This window comes from Ptiloglossa arizonensis, chromosome 2 (assembly GCF_051014685.1).
Source record: "Ptiloglossa arizonensis isolate GNS036 chromosome 2, iyPtiAriz1_principal, whole genome shotgun sequence".
NCBI classification, from domain to species: domain Eukaryota; kingdom Metazoa; phylum Arthropoda; class Insecta; order Hymenoptera; family Colletidae; genus Ptiloglossa; species Ptiloglossa arizonensis.
Window position 1 is genome coordinate 24618851 of NC_135049.1, and position 20731 is coordinate 24639581.

The following is a 20731-nucleotide window of genomic DNA, read 5'->3' on the forward strand; positions in this document are numbered from 1 at the left end:
TCAAAGAATCATTGTTCCGCTCAATGTCTCTTCTTCGTTTCGTGTGTTGTACAGAAAGCTACTGAAGCACCTAACATTGAACTTCAGATAGTGGAACCAATGGACATAGCGAAAGTTACCGAAAACATTGACGAGATGACGAAGAAGAGTCAAGATTTGCACAAGGAGACTAACGAGGTGAAAGAAAAGCCGTTAGAGTCTGTTTCGGATGATACACAACCGTTGGAAACAGCCACGGTAAAAGATAGTTCTGTCGAAACTGTGGAATGCAATACCGAGGAGACAAAGTCATGTACAAAAGAAAATTCTGCAGAAACCGAACACACTGAACTGAAAAGCTACACAACGGAGGATGAAGAAAAATCGAAGTCGACGGATTCTAAAGAATCTGCGGAGCAGGACGAGGATGATGTTCAGGTCGAGTATCGTAGAAATTCTCAGAATAATATAGAAATCATTAAGGACGTCGATCAAGTGAACTCGTCGTCGGAACTGGAGGACGTTTGCTTTAGGAAGAAGAGCTCTGCGAGTTCGTTATCCAGAAGCGATAGTTTTTCTGTGAAGGATGAAATTGAGAAGATCGAGAAACAAATAAAAGCTCTTGAAACGAAAAATGCATCCAGAGATTCGTCGGAAGAGAGTAATACGGACAGTTTTAATGGAAATACTAGGCAATCGCTTCAAGCGAATCGTAGACACTTTTTCCAAAATATGGTGGACAACGAGAATGATAAAGGTGCGATCAAAATAGAGTTTAAGGAATTCCCAAGGGAGCAGAAGAACATTCACGTTGTGAGATTAAACGACTCTCCGGTTCCCGTGGTTGCGCCCAGAGAACCAGTGAAAGTGATCGAGCTTCACATTTCTGAGCCAATTAAACAAAAGCCAGAGATTGTCGACGATGTCAATCCGATACCAAAACCAAGAAGGCACAGTGCATTAAGTTTGAATGATACTCGGTCGTGCGTAGTTCCAACCGAGGAACGAAAAAGTTTTGAGTCAACCAGAGGAAAGTCAGTTTAAAATTTCAACCATCGACCATCAATTGTGTAGGACATTGTGCAATTGTTTCGGCTTCTAAATTAAATGGAAAGATGATGGTACTTCCGTTGGTTTTAGTCGAAATATTCTTTAAAGACTGTGTAGACATTGTGTACATGTGCCTTTATTTAATGCTTAGAGTTCTCGTTGACCCTTTGAAGTGTCGTTATAACTGCACGGTCATCGTTTTGAATTTAAATCTCGATCTGTATGGCCGGTGATTTACGAAAGAATATCTTATGCGAAGTATTTTCAGCAGTACATATTTTTCAATTGAAATTCGATACCATTCAATAATAATAGTTACTCCTTGTAGATACTTTAAAGGGTTGATAAATGTAATAAGTATACATACTATGTACTTGGAGCCTTAATACAAAGATGAAATAATACGATTTCATCAACTTCGGGCATAGATAATTATGTGATCGTAGATGTTTCCCACTTATTTAGTATTTTCATTATTTATTGATACGGAATAAAGTCTAAATATTTTATCTTGTTTATGCTCTATCAGTTATTTGAAGAAGTCAACAGGTTCCTATTCTTAATTTGACCAAAGTTAAATTACTTGATGGAAGTAATTTGTTCTAAAAATACTGCAAAAAATGTTGTTTTTATTTGCAATATTTACAAAATTCATGGCAATAGAATTCAATGGCTTTGCCATTATATAACTTACAAACTCATATACAAACATCTTTAATAAGGTTTTTATCATTGAAAATATTGTTATATAAATAACATAGGTATATTACATATATTATTTCAGTCCATCAATGTACTACTATACATTTGTTGAGAAAGAAAACATTTAAAGTTACATAAAATCATGATAGTAAAATTAGTTTCAATCATTGTTAACTTTTTAAAGATTTCTTATTCGTTTCTCTTTATATTTTATAAATCTTGTGATATTTGTGTTTACCGTGGACACTACCGCAATGTTATCTCCTAAACTTTTTTTCTGCTGTCGCACCTATTTAGACAAAATATAAAAAATAACCATAATTATAAAAATAAATGGTAATAATTTGATACGTTTAAATATATAGTTTAAAGAAAAGAGTCTTGCCTTATTTTTAAAAAGCGGTAACAGAGTGTGTAATTTTTCTACTAATTTAATTTCACTTGCTAACTGATCACTAGCATCTTCTGAATATATATCCATTATTGCATCCAAAGTTTCTGCCATTACCCAAACCTTTGATTCCATCATACAAGTGTCCAATAAAAATATAGACACATGCTGAAAAAACATTTTTCATTATAAAAAATCATTTATGATCAAGTTTCTTTATAAGATCATAAATCTTACTTTGATTAGTTCGTAACCTTCAGGAGTATCATTATTTATTAAAATTAAAGCAAGATTTCCCAATATTCGTATCAAATTTGTTTGAACATTAGCATTTGGACACTGACGTTCACCATTTAGCATTGGTTCAATGTCGGTTAATGTTAATTGGTTGAAAATGTTGGATTTTGCCTCGGATAATTTTTGGAGAGCTGCCCTCATAGCTGCAGTAGCAGATTCCAATAATTCAATATCATTTGGATTTGCATTTTTGAAGACAGCTGTTCCAATATCAACCCACATTCTAAATTAAAAATATAAAAATTAGTTCAATTAAGCCATTTTTCTCATATTTTATATTAATTGTAATTTGAAAGAAACACAAATATATTTTACCCATATAGATTTTCCATACCACCAAGTACATCGATATCTAAACTGGCTATTAAGTTATTTAAACAGAGGTAAGCTCTACAGTTTAGTGTATGCATTTGCTTTAAAATAGCTTTTCCCTCTAAATTTTGTTCCAGTATTTCTATTGTATTTTTATCTACAGCTAAAGTTTTATCCCATACTTTTTTTATTATGTGAGAACTATTAAAAACTTCAATTACCTCTAGAGGTAGAGATAAATTCATGTTACATAAATTGTCATCCATATATGCATCATCTATACTGTTGGTCTCACAATCTGAATCATTCAAATTAGAATCATTGTCACTTTCCAGTTCTTCAGAACATAAATTAGCTAAAATTTCTAAAGCTTGTTGTTGTGCACCAAACATCTTTTTATAATCCTGTACTTTTTTTTTTGCACTGCTTGAGAAAGCATTTTTTTCGTGAGGTAAAATTGATGATAAATCGTGCAATAGTTGCTTGCAATTAATGGAAAGTGTTTCAGAAAGTACAGTTACTGCTTTACAAATTGTACTCATAGGATTATTTTCTACATTAGCAGATAAACTAATTATTAGTCCACTGACAGCAGTTTTAAGATATATTATATCAGACATATTTGCATCATTTGTCATTACATTTAACAGTTGAAGAAGTGCATCTTCGCAGCCTTTAAGTTTATTAATAGCAACGGAATTATCTTCTGACAAGGATAATAAACATTGCACAGTTACTGTAACAATATCTATGCCATAAACGGTAATGTCTAAAAACTTTATTAAGATGGAAACAAGGTCACCTTCATTTGAATATTTTATTGCATATTCATTACTTTCACACAATGTCCATAACAACGTGACTGTTTGAACAAATGCTTCTTTCTCATCATTTACTTTATGTTTCTCATTTTTATCAAATGTTGGTTGCCAGTCTGTATAATACTACAGATAATAAATTATTAAATCACACATTAATACAAAAACTAAATACTTTTCAAACTTACTTGTTTCAATAAATTAGACAGAGGGGTCATGATATCATCTTTCAATAAATTCTCGTATGCTTCTGCTTTTCCATTTTCTGCAATGTATCTTAGAGCACTGGCAGTTCCTGCTCTCACAAGTACATTGCGATCAACAAGTAATGGTCCTATCAATTTAGCAATTCCATCCTTTGCTATCTGGACAGCAAGTATTGATTCACAAGACATTGATTCCAATGTTTGCAATCCAGATAATATCTCCTCAACATTAACTGACTGTACCTATAACATTTATAATACATTTATCAATTTTTCCGCAGTTTGAGTACATATATGCTTCAAATCAGCTACGTTTAAGAGGATCGAAATGAAACAGATTAAAGGAATTTGAAGGTTATCTTACCTTTTCGTACACTCTTCGCAAAGCAGTTTTTCGGTCTTCATTCGTAATATTTTCAAATTCAGCCGCTTCGAAATCTTTAACAGATGGAAGACCGATAGGATTTTCCCTAAAAGACTTCCTTCTACTTCTCTTTTGTTTTCCCATTTGCTTAAAATACAAAAATCTTTACTAAGTAGGTAAATCCTCTCAACATGCTGTAAAATTGGCAAGCCAAAAACACGTGTTCCACCAGTCTTTTTTTCTTGCAGTTTGTTTTCATGGAAAAGAACCCATTGCATAGAAATACAGCTGCAGATACTTTTCTATATGTGATTGGTTATGCTTTCAAAAATAAATTTCTTTTATTTAAATGTTTTTAAAGAATTTAATTTATAAAAAACAAAACAAGAAATTTAACGAAATAATAATAACCAATATCGTATTCTATATTTTTTGTAGAAAAGAAAGATGTTTCAATTTTTGTTGATCCTCATTAACATTTTTCGAATTGGGGATATCAATCCTACTTGTTTTCAAAGTTCAACTGCAAGAAATTACCTATAATTCAAGAGTTTAAATACAAATGTGTGTTTTGCGCACATTCATCATTTCTTTATGTATTCCCGTACCTATTTGTACAAATATTGAACAGTCTTGAAATTTACAGGTAATATAGAATAATTATTTCTATAATTTTTATACAAAATTTATTTATTCAACTTCATAGTTACTTTCAACAATAATTAACTTGTTGTTGATAATTTTACGCATGCGTAAAACATTCGGTTTAGTAAATAAATATTTTCTTCTTACACTGTGAATTAGTTACATTATTTGTCGGCATTGTTTGGATGAAAATTGTACCGGTAACATTTTTGTCTGACGTGATCAACATTGTAAGTGTTTGTAAGAAATATAATACAGTTAAATTGAAATTTTCATAATACTACATAATTTTGTGAATTTGCTTGAAAAAAGAGTCTTTCTGAAATTATTTCACGGTTATAATTGTAATGTATGTAAATGTTTCTTTGCAACGTGAATGACTCTCATTGTACTTTTCTTAGAAGAAAATTTGACAAATTCATAATACATAATATTGCTTTTTGCTACTATTTCAATTTTAAGAGGAAAAGAATTTTTTTAAGTTCGTTTAGTAATTTTACTAATGTTATAAAATAAATTTGTAAAATTTGGCAGAAGAAATTCAAAAGACCTTTGAAGAGATCAATGTTTGATTAAACTTTCAAAATATATTTCAATTTTTTGTTGTATCTGCATACTTAACCTTGAATCACGTGGGTACAGCACGTTGGATGCAAAGAAGCATAAATTTAGTACAGTTAAATTAGTTGCCGGAAGAAATAATACCGTTTAATAAATTCAATAAAATTTGAAGAGCGACTGTATCAAATTTAAAGAGGTAACAAATTTATAACAATTTTTTAAAAGGAAATTAACAGATTTGCATCAAACTTTATTCTTTTTAAACTTGTAAAATAATTATAGTAATACATAATTATAATTTTTACGTTTTAAAAAAACTGCAGTTTTTAAATAAAAAGATATTGCTAGGAAAAGTTTGTCAGTTTTATTTTATAATCTATTAATTCAATTTTATACATAGAGTGATCCATTATTAATCTTTTTTAGTCTACCATCATGTGTCATGACGCAATGTGTTATGCTGGGTCTTATTTACCTAGACCAGACTTCTATAGTACATCAATTTTGGTATTCAAATATTAATTATTATCTATAAATGCTTAGAATATAGAAAAGAAGGAAATGTGTTAGAAAAATACAAATACTTTCTAAATATATTATTTATTTTATTTATAAACACTGTGTACTTATAATAGCAGTTTTATTGTATGCTGTTCGTATATATGCTTCATGTAGTTAGACATTTTGTATCGTATTAGATATTAATTTTTTTTTATAAAAAAAATTCAATTACAAGAACGTTTTTGTGCTTTTGATTTATTTTTAATAAACATTATGTTTCTGGTTGCATAACATTACATTTTTTGTTATTGCTTGGATTGTGTTAATTGTCTCTCACAATGATTAATTTATCCTATACCTATGACAACTTTTTAAGTAATATTATAATTCCATACAGATATCAACCTGTGTATTTATATCTTTTATTTATCATACAATTTTTAAAGTTGTCAGGTAAACTATGTCCGATCGAGGAAGAGGTAGGAGTCGTGGCCGAGCACGAGGCCTGGATAAAAAGCAACCAAAAGTATTAGGCTCACATGAATCTGTACCACAGTCGACTACAAGTGCTTGGGGTCGTAGACCTGGACCTTCTTCACAAGCAGAGCCACCTACACAAACATCCTACTCTTTATCACAACAGACGAAGGCACAGGTATTACATAGGTATCATAAAGAACCAATATAAAAATAAAATTAAAAGCTTGTCAAGTTCAGTTTTCTAAATTCTTGTTATTTCATAATTTGTAACATTTGTAGGATATGATTTATTTTTATTTTTTTTTTCTCTCTTTTGTCAATATCTAATTGTACCTGACTGTTGTAATGTTTGTCTTCCCTTAATCAAAGTGTAATATGTTTAATTTGTATTTTATGCCAGAAAATAATTTTATTTCAAGTATTTGAATTTTCCACAATTGTATTCTATACATTTTTTGGCATGTATTTTGATAGTTTTTTGAATGTAATAGGGTGCTATTGGTCATGTTGTGCAGCAGTTGACCCTTGGAAGTGCTGAGGTGCCTGGCCATTATGCAGAACAAGGACCTAAGCAAGTACAGGGTAAGTTAAGAAATATACAGTTTCTTTTTCAGAATAATAATGCTTCTACCTATCATTTACAAGAAAATACTTTTTAAGAACAGAATTATGTGCAGTATACTATTATTTTTTATATGCATGAACATACTTGTAGTCATTGAAGGTGGAGATGTTGGTACGTTAGGCAGAGGTGCAATGAGGGGGCGACGTCTTTTACCTGAAATCATTACGAAACCAACACAATTAGTTACTAAGAAAGGTTTATAAGTTTATGATTTTTACATTTGAATTGTATATAATATATTTTACGTATAAAATGTATACTATACAAATATTGTAATTTTTAGGTAACAGCGGTACTAGTGTAAATCTGCAAACAAATTACTTCAAGTTGTTGACAACAACTGATTGGTGCCTATATCAGTACAGAGTTGATTTTTCACCTGAAGAAGATCGAACTATTGTTCGAAAGGGTCTATTAAAACTTCACAAAGCAAAATTGGGAGCATATATTTTCGATGGAACAGTCCTTTATTCAAGTGCGCGAATACCAGATGTATGATTTTTATCAAAGAAAATTTAATCGAATATGTATATATATGTTTAATATAATTTAATATAATATACTTTATGCTTCAGAAGTTAGAAATGTGGTCTGTTCGACAGTCGGATGAAACAAAGATTAAAATTACTATGCGCCTGGTTGATGATATGATCAAAGGTGATCCCAAATACATTCATTTTTTTAATATAATTATGCGAAAGTGTTTGGAACTTTTGAAGCTCCAACTTGTTGGACGTGATTACTTTGATGCACGTAGCAAAGTAAGTAAATAAGTGTTTAAGTGGATTGGTATAGAAATCACTACATTGCAGTACTTGTCATTTTAATATTACTTTATCTTAGTATGTGTTATATTTATATACTTTTATATTAATTAAATTTGATTTATGAGTTATTTAACACGTATCTATAATTACAATCCAGATAGAAATTCGTGAATTCAGACTAGAACTCTGGCCCGGATATCTTACTTCTATAAGGCAACATGAGAATGATATCCTTATGTGTGCTGAAATAACGCATAAAGTTATGCGTCAGCAAACTGTATTAGACGTATTAAATGACTGTTATCAACAAAATCGCAATGAATATAAGGTGAACATGTTAATTATTAATAATAGGCTTTTAATTTTAGCTATGTATTTATACCGAATTATATTTATTTTTAGATGTTATTTGAAAATCAAATTATTGGTCTTGTTGTTCTTACGGATTACAATAACAATACGTATCGAATATCTGATGTAGATTATAGTACAAACCCCAATTCCACTTTTCAATTAAGAAATGGTGAAAGTATTTCTTATAAAGATTATTATAAAAATAAGTATCAAATTAAAATTAACAATTACTCCCAGCCAATGCTCGTAACGAGATTAAAACCAAAAGAGCGCCGTGCAGGTCAACCTGAGTTAGTGTATCTTGTTCCTGAATTATGTCGGACAACAGGTATGTTCTTTTAATTTATTTTTGCTCATAAAGATTTAAGTGTAAGGAGAAATTTCATTTTAGGTTTTACTGACTCAATGAGGAATGATTTTCACTTAATGAGAGCATTGGCGGAGCATACTCGTGTGTCTCCTAAATCACGTATAGATAAATTAATGTTATTCAATAGAAGGTTACGATCTCAACAAACAATAGTGCAAGAATTTAATGATTGGAACCTAAACCTTGACGAAAAATTGGTTAATATACGGGGTCGTGTTTTGGAACCAGAACGTATTATTCTTGGTGGTGGTAGACAAGTTACTGCTGGACAGTTTGCGGATTGGACGAGAGAATTATCCAAGAAACTATTATTTAATACGACTCGGTTAAAAAATTGGGTTTTAATTTGTGTGCAACGTTTAAGACACGATGCAGAGGTAACATATTGTGAATCTCGGTTATTTTTGGTAAAGAAATTTTTTTGAAATTTTGTTCATGTTTGGCTCAAATTGTCATTTTATAACAATAAATAACGTCGAGTATCTTTCTCGACGAAAATATTGGAATAAAGTTACTTTAAATGATTTTGAATTAAAGTAGTTACTAAAGTTAATTGTGACACGTTTTCTTGTTGCATGGTTGGTTTTTCTTTTTGCAGAAACTATTTTGTTATCAAATAGAACAAATGTAGAAAGTCGCATGAGCAGAATTTGGTAGTTGAAAAATAAGGTCCACCCTATTACATAATAGTAGATTATTTATACATTCTATGTTACAGGCGTTCGTTGAAACAATTCGAGACTCAGCGAACGGTATCGGATGTGAAATTAACAAACCCAGATTTTATGATATAAATGATGATCGATCAAATACCTATTCAGAAGTCCTGGAAAGGATAATGAGCAGCTCTAATCCGGAACTAGTATTTTGTATTGTTTCGAATAATCGGGCTGATCGATATAGTGCTATAAAGAAGAAATGTATCGTTGATCGACCAGTACCGTCACAAGTTTTCCTCGCAAAAAATTTAAGAGCAAAAAATGTGAGATCAATAGCCACCAAGGTGGCAATTCAAATGGTGTGTAAATTGGGCGGTGCTCCATGGAGTGTTGAATTACCACCAATTAGTTTAATGGTTGTTGGTTTTGACGTGTGTCACGACCCACATGATAAACAACGCGACTTTGGTGCAATGGTCGCATCATTGGATAAAAATTTGACAAGATACTTTAGTGCAGTAAGCGCACACACTTCGGGAGAAGAATTATCTAACGAGTTCTCTATAAATTTAATGAAAGCGTTACGGAATTACAGAGAAATGAACAACAGTTTGCCATCGCATATAGTAATCTATCGTGATGGCGTTGGTGAAGGTCAAGTGCCATATGTTTATTCACACGAGGTGGAACAGATAAAATCTAAATTGAACGAATTTTATGGTGACCCTGCCTTAGTAAAAATGGCATTTGTAATAATTACAAAACGCATAAACACTCGCTTTTTCTATCATGAGAATAATCCTCCACCAGGCACAATAGTCGATGACGTAGTCACAAATCCAATAAAATATGATTTTTATATTGTGTCTCAGAGTGTACGACAAGGCACAGTATCACCGTGTGCGTATAATGTTATCGCAGACTCAACAGGTTGGAGAGCTGATCAGTTACAAAGAATTACGTACAAAATGACTCACATGTATTATAATTGGTCCGGATCCGTAAAAGTACCTGCACCTTGCCAATATGCACATAAGCTTGCATTCTTGGTAGCACAATTCATACGCCGTCCACCGAGTATGCAAATGGAGAATCTATTATATTACTTATAACAGATTTTTCGCTATAATATGGTTTTTTCGCATTAAGGGTAGTACAGATTTCTTCGATGAGAGCCTCTAACTAGTACTCTTACTTTTCATTCGGGCAGTGTACGAGTGAAATAGTGAAAGGGTAAAGAGAGTGTTTTGCACTCAGCAAGTAAACCAAATCCAGATTTTATTGGGGAAATACTGTACTAAGAAATTTATTTTATAGGAAATCGGAGTTCCTTATATAAACTCGTAAGTAAGATTTTCTACTTCTAAGGAACATATATATTTTGATACTTTTTTATCCGAAAAGAATAGTTTAGTTCCATTTTATTTCTATTTTTTACCAATAGTACAAAGGTACTTACGCTACATATAAAGTTATGTAAAATATTCTAGAAAGTATTATAACTTTTTTCTTTTGATCAAACTAGAAGACTAGACTTTATGTTTTTACATTTTATTGTCCAAAGTGTAAACTATTTTTTAGTTCCTTGTTACTGCAGTATAGCTTCCTATATTCATACTAATTGGGAGACAAAAGTGGCGGAATATGGGAATTTTCATTTTAATATTTAAGAATCTTAACATCTTTTTTTACTGCAAATTACACAGATTTTTTAACATAATTAATAGTTGAAAGGCAAAGAATCGTGACACTGAGATATGCGGATATTAGACGTTCGGATTTGGGAGGCTCTACTGTATATGTAAAGTAAGATGACACCATTATGTTTACTTATAATTTTAACTTCTATTACATTTCAAGAATTTATTAACACAATAAAAGTTTATTTAGTACCTTATTCAACTTATCTTATTAAATTATAACCTTATTCTTTAGTATAGCTTTAAGAGTACATACTGTACATCAAAGAGATCAGATTTTATTTTAATTTTAATGGTTTATTTTTTTTTATTAACGTTTTTGTAAGTATTATACCAATCGAGATTAAAATTTTTAGTAGATATAACTTAAGAGTTTCTTAGTTTATTTACTTGTTTTCAATTGAAAGGATAGACAAGATTGATTCATAGATCATTGCTTCATAAAACAACTTACCTTGCATACCAACTTACCACACATTACACGGTCCAGAAATGTTTAGAAACACGTATAATGTATTCTCGATCGTTAATGTTTGGTTTCAAAGAAAAATGCACGGTTAATCGTTAACAAGGAAGGAGAAACACTCGCAGCAGGCCTCGGAGATTTAAAACAATAATTTATTTCGTAAAGAACTATTTTACCGTGACGCTAAGCCTAATGGACAAAGTTATTGCATCTGCTTCCTTTAAATAATTACCGCTTACGGTACCGACAAATCCATGAAACGTGTAGAGTAATACTTTCTAATACTATTCAACGTATTTACAGAATCGCATCGTCAAAAGATGCTTCTTTTCTTTTTAATAAGAAATAACGACGTTCTTATATTACAAATTCGTTCAAGTAGGTTCACTCCCGCACGGAATATACTCTAACAAATAAACGTAAACTTACACGATACAATAATATTAACGATCAACGTAAATCTCTTCAACGTTTTCACCCACAAAGAAACTATTGCCACCGTGTTACACGTCGATCTCGTAGTCGCGCAACTTTTGCATCCAACACTCTTGCTGTTGTATAAAATAACGATGATATTGATATGTCCCGGTTCTAGTGGGACACTTATAGAATGATGATCTTCTATTTATTTTCATTACACGATGTTTGCCGATGAAACAATGAAATTTAACGCTGTGACTTATACCTAAATTTCTAAACAGAATAAAATTCTATCGTAACGGAATAAAAAGATCGCGTAGAGTTCGAACGTTAACGTGAATAATAAAATTAACAGTGGATTTGCGCGTCGAACAACTATTATCAAGTTTCACGTACAAAAATTGATCCAGTCTTATCATACATATTAATTTTCGTAGGAAGGTGCAAAGCATTTGGCGTTCCGTATTTTAACCAAATTTCGAACCGTGGTGTCGTTGCTCTTTGTCCATTGCTTTACGGGTTCAACTCCCTCTATCACAATACTTTGTATATAAAGCAGTGGTTTCTAAAATTTTTGGAAGGCGCCCCCTTCCTTCGTTCCCCTAAATAGAAAAGAAATTCTATTCTTGAGATGAGTGGTAGGTTCGAAACGATGCAAAAAGAAGTATACTCCTACAGTTGTTGAACTTCGATGATCGATGTACCAATAGAAATAGACGTTTAGTTATATTATATGTTATCCTCATTCTTTTTTTTTACATTACAAACTTTCTTTCACCCTCCTCTTGGATTGTAAGATGCCATCGCTCCCTTCTAGAGGTCGTGCCACCCACTTTGGAAAACGCCGATATAAAGGAATCTTCGTGAAACAATAACGAGCGGTACACAGTAAAACGATACTCCTGACGTCTAGCGGAGGAGACGCGAACGCAAACGCGAGCGCGAAGAACCAGTTTCAACTTCAACGAAAATTCAATCGAACAACGAACACTTTGAATCGATCACAAAAGAAAGTGTAGAACTTTACAAAATTTCCAAGCGAAATATTTCCCAGCATTACTGCCATAGTAATTCGCCGTGGCACCACGGCACACGTATAGCACTCGACGAGTAAAATCATTTCACTGTACAGTACTTACTAGAGACATCTGTCGTCAACTTAGAGAAGTTTAACTATACTATCGTTACTTCATCGTTCGACGATTTTCCTCGTTAATTCAAAAAGCTTATCGATGACTACCGGAACGAAACAAAGTAGATGATTAAAAACGAAACAAATTATTCTACGAAACGAATAGAAACGTATTTACAGTTGTCCATGTGTATAATGATATCGCAGCTCTAGTCGAGCATTTAAAAAATAGAGTGGTAACAGTTTTTTTTTGTTTTTTTTTTTACTTCTTTCGTCAAGATCTACAATTTACCATTATGGATCGATCTTTGCGAATAAAGAAAAACGAGAGCTGTCAAGTCGAGTTACCACCCTAGTGATAACCTCTTTCGGTATCTAAAGCGCTCAGTCGATAAGTATAGTACGTGCATTGAACGCCTATAGGCGTTCGGCGAATATGTTCGATAAACGCAGCTGCGGATCTCTGCAGATAACGTGCGCTTAATGTTCAAATAACGGTACCGAAAGGGTTGAAAACCGATTCGATTCGACCGGGATCGGTTTCAATTCTCTTCGAGGCGCGATTAATTTGAATTCTCAGCGGTAACTCCAAGTTAGTTTTTTTCAAGAGAATCACGATTCCACCTTATCGGCGGGGACAGTTTCCGCGTCGATCTCCGCTTTCAGTTTCTGGTCCGCTTCGGTCTGTTTGTCGGCTTCACGGTCGTTCTGTTCCATTTGTTCGTCGACGTTGATCTCTTCCTCCTCGTCGCCAGCGTCCAACAACAGTTCTTCCTTCACCGTGACACCTTCTTCGTAATTTTGTTCGTCCGTGTCCCTCGCTTTCGCTTCGATAGCGTTCTGCACGGTTTCGTTGGGCGAGGACGATTCACCGGGTCGATGAAACGTCAACACGTGGTGATCCAATTCAGCTCTGAAGAAGAACTTCAGGGTGCACTTGGAACAATCGTACGGACGAGCGCCCAGCCCGTGCTCTTGAAGCATATGGTTCTGAAATCGGAAAAGTGGAACCAGTCTCTTGAAGTCCGTCATTCCAAAAAAGCGAAACGAGTTTCTCGAAGCTGATAACGATCTTCGAGAGAAGTTTTACTCGAAACAAAGATAACGATGCGTAACAGGATCGATTCTTTTCGCAAATACAGATCGGGTTCGTCCGTACGGGGATCGGTAAAATCGAAGTACCCGTTAACTGTTAGAACGAGATACTTTGTCTCGAGTGAAACGTTAAATACCTGAAGACCGATAGGCGCGGTGAACAAAGACTGGCAGATGTAACAGCTGAGAGCTGCGCATCCGGCGAAAGTGTGCTCTATCAAGTGACTCTGCAACTGCAAGGGACTGCCTGCTTCGAAAAGACACAAGTGACACCGCAGCGCTTCGACGGATGCCTTACCAGTTGCTTCCAAGTGTTCCTTCCTAACGTGTTGTTGTATTTTAGCTTCCGTTGGAAACGACATCTGAAAAACAAAGTGCGCAAAATTTATTAAAAGATCTCTACGTTCAACGAAGACACCCCCATGAAAAAACTAATCGAACTGTATCACGAAAACCTTAACAATTGTACCTCGAGCGAAACGAAAGCTTCGAGTTCTTAACAACCGATCCCCCTTAACAACGACTCAAAGTCCCTCTTTACCTGACACTGTATACAGGTGTAGGTATTCGACGCAGATCCGATCTTCTCGTGTTCCGCGAGCCTGTGTTTCTCCGCCTCGTCGGGATCCTCGAACTTCACCCCGCACTCTTGGCACCTCTTGCTGTCGTTTGCCTCGTTGGTCCTGTCCTCCACTTTGAACGCGCGTTCGTTGTCCCATCTGTCCCTGGAGCCGTCCCATTGGGAGTCCTTGCTGGAGATCCATCCGCGGTCGCACTTCGCTCTGATGTGCTCGTACGGTGAGTTCAGTATCGGTAGGCCCTGAGAGTGACGTATGTAGCACGACTTGCAGACCCTCGGTGATTGTCCACCGCCGCTCACGTGACTCGGTGGCAAGCTAACGAAATCGTCCGCGGAGTAGTCCCTCAGACAGAGGCAGCAACCCGGGCTCTGACTCTTTTGCTTGGGGCTGGGACTGGACGCGGAGCTCTGGGAACCGGGCGAGGCCCTGAGATGATACCTGGCGTGGAGACGGCACTCCAGGTCGCTGATCAACGTTTGTCTGCAAACGACACAGGCGGCCGGGAGATGCGGTAGGGATTCGTCGAGTCTTTGTTGAGGATCGACGTTCTCGAGGCTGTGTCTCTGTACGTGTTCGAGGAACTGGGACTCGGTGCCCAAGCTCCCGCGACAGACCACGCAGGTGTCGCTCAATTGGATCTTGCAGTGTTTCTGAAGCTTGTGCTCGGCCAGGGTCGGCCCGGACGGGCACACCTCGTCGCATATGTTGCACTTGTGACGTCCACCGGGCTCGTTCGAGGCGTGTTGGATCCTCGTGTGAGACTCGAGCTCGGCACGGGAGCGACACACCTCGCCGCAGTAAGCGCACGTCATACTGAGACTCGACAACGATTTGTTCTGCAGCTTGGCCGGTGCGTGGGCAAGCTTCTTGTGGGCCTGGAGCTCCGTCTCGTTCGCGAACTCGCCCCTCTCGCACAACTCGCACTGTTGCCCGCTGGTGCTGGTGTAGTTCGGTCGTTTGTTGTTGTTGTCACGCTGGTTCAGGGAATTGTTGTTGCTCGAGGCAGGCGAACGACCTCTTTTCTGGGACTTCGGCTGTAACAGGCGGACAAAGGGTCACGCAAAGTTTCGGAACGATCATCCGGAATATGTTAACGTTGGAAATTAATGGGCAAAGTAAAAAGTTTCGAGCGTTTTTCGTTAGGAGGCTTCAGCGAGCTATATCTCACGACGTGAGATCGTTGCATCTTGTATACGTTGTATCAATACGTATCGCGACGTATACGTTGCATCTTGTATACGTTGTATCAATACGTATCGCGACGTATACGTTGCATCTTGTATACGTTGTATCAATACGTATCACGACGTATACTATACGTTGCATCTTGTAATTCTGTACTGCGACTTAAAGGCGACGTAACGCTTTAAAAAAAAGTTCCCCGACAGTTTTGCGTTCAGTGAATCCAGTTGTGTGTTGGAGCGTTCCAAAATGGAGGTAAAGAAAAGAGAAAATTCGATACATTGTTCAGTACCGCTACGACCAAGGGGAACAAGAGCAAGAGTAGGCGGTCAAAAAAAATGTGTGCTGTTTGTGAACGCAATACAGTATCGAATGCAACAACAAAGCGGTGGTTCCAACGTTTCCGTTCCGGTGATACGAACGTCGACGATCAGACACTGAGTTTATCAAGATGTTGATAAAATCATGAAAATGGTCGAGTCGGACCGACGTAAAAGCACTTATCCCATTGTACAGGAACCGAAGATTAGCCAGAAAACCGTTTGGAACCGTTTGGAACCGTTTGCATAAGGCTAGTCTCACGAAGAAGCTCGATGTATGGGTGCCACACGAATTGACGTAAAAGAACCTGTTGGAGTCGAATCGATGCCTGCAATTCTTCGCCGAAGCGTAACGAAATCGATCCATTTTTGAAGTAGATAGTGACTGGGGATGAAAAATGGACGACATACGAGAACAACGGGTGAAAAAGATCGCGGTCCAAGCGCTTTTTTTTTTCTTGGTGAAAACAAAACACGATTTCTTTAGAGCGTACAAACATTTTCTTAAATTGTATATCCTCCATTTTGGAAAACGAAACGACTTTCCGAGCGACCCGATATTATTCGAATACGCACCTCCTCTTGAGACCTGGGGAGTCTACCTATTCGTCCGTTTTCTCTGGAGCTGCTCCTCGCGGTCGTTTGATGGTCACCGGTGTGATGAGCTTGAGCGATGTGTCTGTCGAGAAGAAACTCGACGGCGAATCCCTCTCTGCAAATCGGGCATCTGTACAAGCTGGTCGAGTGGCTGGCCAGGTGAAGTTGCAGCTCCAGTTCGGAATTGCAACAGATCCCGCAGAAAACGCACCTAGGCCCGGAGGTGGTACCCGTAACACCGGGTGTGGAGGCGGGACTCCTCGCTACAGGGCTGTTGTTCGACACCGTGGGCGGTGCGTGAACGTTTCTGACGTGGCTGGCCATTTCGGATTCGCTTCTGAAGAAGCTCCTTCCCTCCCCGGGCGCGTTACCGGGCGAGTTCTCGTTATTGGGAACGGTGCAAGCGTTGCATCGATAGATTCTGCACTCTTGGCTGTGTTTCACCGCGAAATGGACCTGTATCGCTACCCTGGAGTCGAAAGTGTCCCTGCACAGAGCGCATCTGTAGAGATGATGAGCGTGGCTGTCGAGGAGATGCCTCTGGAGTAGATCCGGATGAGGGTAGAGCTTCTTGCAGGCACCGCAGGCGTACTCTTTGCTGATCTGACTGAGATAGTGTTTCGTCAGATGTACCAGCATGTCCTCCCTGTCTTGAAAAGTGGCCTCGCACTTCGGACAGGGATGTCTCAACGCGTCGTTTCTGTGGTCCGCTTGGAGATGTCTGGCCAGGTGTTCCCTGAACGATTCGAAGTCCTTCAACGCGGCTCCGCACTGACCGCAGAGCAGAGTACCCGCGGTGTAACTGCTCTCGGTAGGTCTGGAATGTTTGCTCGTGAGATCGGTCGGCTCCGTGGTGGATTGATCTCTTCTCGAGCTCTTCTGGCTTCTGGAGCTCTTCGAGTCCCCGTAGCTACCGTTGATCTTGTCCACGAACTCTCGACTGTCCAGTGGGCCCATGCGTCGATTCTCGCAGTGCTGGAGGACGTAATGTTCCGCGTAGGATGCCGCGGAGGCACACGGTATTCCGCAGAGTGGGCACATCATCAACGCGGAACCGAAACCGTCGGTTCTGTGGATCGAGACCAGGTGATCCCTGAGCGAGCCCAACGTGGAGAACTTCATGGTGCATTGGTTGCAGGTGAAACCGTTCTCGTAGAGGTCCTTCTCCATAGATCTGGTCGTCTCCTCTTGGTACTTCCTCTCGTGATCCTTGGACGAAGCCTCGGCCCGATGATTCAACGTTTTCTCGCGTTGGTAGCCGAGTTGCTCGTTGCTTCTGCTTGGCGACGGTGGCACCGTCACGTTCTCACCGCTAAGGATCGCTTGGTGCATCGTGTGCACGTGCATTTGTAGCTGTTGCATACAACTGAACGAGTCTCTGGTGCAGTACATGCACGCGAGTTTCAGTGGCGAGCTCAGAATCGGGGTGGTGGACGTGCTACCGTGGGAGCTTTTCAGGCCCGTTTTTGGATTCAGGGTCAGATTCAACGATGGCGACGGGGAACTCGGTACCGGTGGCGACGATGTGCTGTGCGAGGAGACGCTTCGTCTGCCGTAATCCACGTCCTGCAGCTTAGCCGTTCCCTGGGACTGATGGTGCTTTTTGTGCGATTGCATGTGCGACGTTAACGCAGCTGCCGTGTTGTACCCACGCGAGCAAGCTGTGCACTGGTACGGCTTCTGAGTGTCGTGTGTCTTCATGTGGATCTTCAGGTGGTCGCTGAAAGCACAAGAGACGTCAACCAGCGATAATCACTCTATTGTTGATCGTAGATCAGGTTCGCGGTACCACGATCGTCTCTGTACCTAAATCGTTACGCTCTATTTTACGCAATATTTAGACATTTTCTTAGGATTCTTTTACTAATTTCACTTTTGTACTTTCTCGAAACTTTGAAATCTTCCTTTGTAAAATACACCAAGTTAGAATATAATTGTAGAGTGAATTCGATTACGCGTTGTTCGCGCGTACTCTAAAATTGACAACTTGAAAACGAATTGAAGATTCTTCGAAATTTGGAAAATTAATTAAGAGGAACACACTATCGATTTTCAATACATTACACTCGTTGAATTCGTAATGACAATCGAAAATTATTTCGGTCCAAAGCAAGCTTCCTTTCGCAGTACTGGAAACGTAGTCCGCCATTTTTACCAAATGGGTTCAAACGTTACCCTCTAAAATTGACAATTTAAAAACGAATTAAAATCAACGTTGTAGATACCCGATCGTATTCCGTAGAATTCGAATATTCGAATACTCGAATATTGGAATACTCAAATATTCGAATATTCAAATATTCGAATATTCGAGTATTGGAGTACTCAAATATTCGAATACTCGAATATTGGAATACTCGAATATTCGAATACTCGAGTATTGGAATACTCAAATATTCGAATACTCGAATATTCGAATACTCGAATATTCGAATACTCGAATATTGGAATACTCGAATATTCGAATTCTCGAATATTGGAATACTCGAATATTCGAATTCTCGAATATTGGAATACTCGAATATTCGAATTCTCGAATATTGGAATACTTGAATATTCGAATACTCGAATATTGGAATACTCGAATATTCGAATACTCGAATATTGGAATACTCAAATATTTGAATACTAGAGTACTGGAATACTCAAATATTCGAATACTCGAGTACTGGAATACTCGAATATTGGAATACTCGAATATTGGAATACTCGAATATTGGAATACTCGAATATTCGAATACTCGAGTATTGGAATACTCAAATATTGGAATACTCGAATATTCGAACACTCGAATATTGGAATACTCGAATATTCGTAAAATTGGTCGAGTCTCGAGCCTAATTCGAACGCGATCCGAAATCAATGACGTGCCTCGGACACCATCGTCCGCCATTAGCTCGCAATAGCTGGGCTGGCTGAATCGTTATCGCGAGTAACGGACGTAGCAACGGAGCCAGCGACAGAAATTTCAGAAAGCTGTCAGAGATCTCGCGCGGCAGATAGGTGGGGAAACGAAGCGTCGAGAGTCTGTTGCCAAAAATAAAGGGCGCTGGCGATACGGACACGATAGATCAACCATTCTCACATGCCTGTATCACCGGACGGATGAATAATTCATCCGGCTGGTGGAAAACTAAATCCGTTATAAGGCGAGGTCACACACGTTGGTCCGACAGGTCAGAGTCTCGGTTTCCAGAAACGAAGACAGACGGCAAATTTGCTCTTGCACTTTATGCTTGAATAATTCATAAGTCAGGATTATCGGCCGGTCAGGTCTGGCCACGTCCTATTATCGCGTGTATCGTTTCCCGCGTGTTGTCTGTCCTGTGAAGGGGGACAGGAAGAACGAGAACGGTGACGGGAGGTGGCGGCAGGCGGTTCCAGGAGAGAAAAGACGAGCAATATCGAGAACCCGGTGTCATTTCCGATTTTATTCGGTTTTTTATCTCATCGTTTTCGAGTACCGAGAGATACGTTTGACGTTTCCTTCGATGAGCTTTTTTTCGTACTGCGACACACCTCGAACTGAATATTTTCTCACCGACTCGGATCTCTTCTTGTCTCGAGACTATGTATCTTTGAACTTTGGCAAGCCTCGTTTCTACTTAGGAATCTTTAGCCCTTTGACAATGGCGGATGAACATCGAGAATTAAACTTTGACGTTGTTAAGAATTCTAGCGATTAAATCGTTGCATAGGGTTGCACGAGAGATCTTATTTTAGGTTTTACCGGTAAGATTGCTAAGGATAATGTCGCGAGTTGCTTTTTACGTCGATTGTTATTTCATTCTTATACTTATTTACATTTGCCTGCAAAATTTCTATACTTATTTACATTTGCATACATGGAATTGGTCGATGTAATATTCTGTTTGGTGAAATTCTTTCAAAGAATAATTCTCATCCAGATAATTAAGTTTGATGGTCTTTGCAGATGTAGTTTGTCTTTCTACAACTTGTAATATTTATTACAGCGATCTCGATGTTCGTTTATCTAACTCGCGTTATCGACTACGGATTTTTAAACGATCGACCCATCGGTGAACATTTTTGTCCTTTGGTTGTTCGCATTCCAGAGATTGATTTCAATTCTAAACAATTTTTCGTTATCGCGATCGTAATAGGTGACCTCGCCAACGATCTCGTGGGGAATCCA

General features: G+C 37.6%; 4 protein-coding genes across 14 annotated transcripts in view; 2 read left to right on the forward strand and 2 right to left on the reverse strand.

The window, feature by feature from the left end:
• LOC143154761 (uncharacterized) overlaps nt 1–1545 on the forward strand; it is a 17489-nt gene extending 15944 nt beyond the window's left edge. The window contains exon 7 of the mRNA XM_076326701.1: nt 55–1545. Coding sequence (XP_076182816.1) covers nt 55–1023 — 969 coding nt within the window. The 3' untranslated portion in view covers nt 1024–1545. The remainder of the gene's footprint in view (nt 1–54) is intronic.
• Nucleotides 1513–4343, reverse strand: LOC143154760 (HEAT repeat-containing protein 3). Its single transcript, XM_076326699.1, has 6 exons — nt 4120–4343; nt 3738–3998; nt 2735–3675; nt 2360–2642; nt 2117–2290; nt 1513–2020 (listed from the first exon to the last, which is right to left on the reverse strand). Exons 1-6 carry the CDS (start codon nt 4261–4263, stop codon nt 1910–1912), a joined length of 1914 nt encoding a protein of 637 aa, XP_076182814.1. The 5' UTR covers nt 4264–4343; the 3' UTR covers nt 1513–1909.
• A 551-nt stretch (nt 4344–4894) lies between these two features.
• Nucleotides 4895–10978, forward strand: Aub (aubergine). Of its 6 annotated transcripts, none has more exons than XM_076327368.1 (11): nt 4940–4994; nt 5752–5832; nt 6273–6481; nt 6798–6888; nt 7022–7126; nt 7215–7423; nt 7507–7692; nt 7856–8026; nt 8101–8380; nt 8444–8799; nt 9141–10978. In XM_076327368.1, the coding sequence occupies exons 3-11, from the start codon at nt 6287–6289 to the stop codon at nt 10191–10193; spliced, it is 2646 nt and encodes an 881-aa protein (XP_076183483.1). In that variant the 5' UTR covers nt 4940–4994; nt 5752–5832; nt 6273–6286; the 3' UTR covers nt 10194–10978. The 6 variants fall into 6 exon arrangements, with proteins under 6 accessions (XP_076183484.1, XP_076183483.1, XP_076183487.1 ...); XM_076327372.1 differs by having other exon boundaries at nt 6822–6888; XM_076327370.1 differs by lacking the exon at nt 4940–4994 and adding an exon at nt 5204–5521.
• The window catches only part of L (zinc finger protein Lobe), a 157773-nt gene continuing 143122 nt past the window's right edge, over nt 6081–20731 (reverse strand). For 2 of the 6 annotated variants that reach the window (XM_076327361.1, XM_076327366.1), the window contains 6 exons: nt 16554–18294; nt 14436–15509; nt 14032–14256; nt 11236–13789; nt 7016–7084; nt 6081–6873 (listed from right to left, as the gene is read on the reverse strand). In XM_076327361.1, the coding sequence (XP_076183476.1) occupies nt 13412–13789; nt 14032–14256; nt 14436–15509; nt 16554–18294 (3418 nt within the window). In that variant the 3' untranslated portion in view covers nt 6081–6873; nt 7016–7084; nt 11236–13411. The remainder of the gene's footprint in view (nt 6874–7015; nt 7085–11235; nt 13790–14031; nt 14257–14435; nt 15510–16553; nt 18295–20731) is intronic. The other 4 variants (XM_076327365.1, XM_076327364.1, XM_076327363.1 and 1 more) reach the window with 4 other exon arrangements.

What these genes read in the sequence shown, in the direction of transcription:
- Aub (XM_076327369.1), top strand. Translation starts at nt 6,287, where the DNA reads ATGTCCGATCGAGGAAGAGGTAGGAGTCGTGGCCGAGCACGAGGCCTG. An exon ending in CACAACAGACGAAGGCACAG is followed by an intron (nt 6,482 to 6,797) that starts GTATTACATAGG and finishes TGAATGTAATAG; the next exon opens with GGTGCTATTGGTCATGTTGT. An exon ending in ACAATTAGTTACTAAGAAAG is followed by an intron (nt 7,127 to 7,214) that starts GTTTATAAGTTT and finishes TGTAATTTTTAG; the next exon opens with GTAACAGCGGTACTAGTGTA.
- LOC143154760 (XM_076326699.1), bottom strand. Translation starts at nt 4,263, where the DNA reads ATGGGAAAACAAAAGAGAAGTAGAAGGAAGTCTTTTAGGGAAAATCCT. An exon ending in GGTATGGAAAATCTATATGG is followed by an intron (nt 2,643 to 2,734) that starts GTAAAATATATT and finishes TTTTTAATTTAG; the next exon opens with AATGTGGGTTGATATTGGAA. An exon ending in AAGGTTACGAACTAATCAAA is followed by an intron (nt 2,291 to 2,359) that starts GTAAGATTTATG and finishes ATGTTTTTTCAG; the next exon opens with CATGTGTCTATATTTTTATT.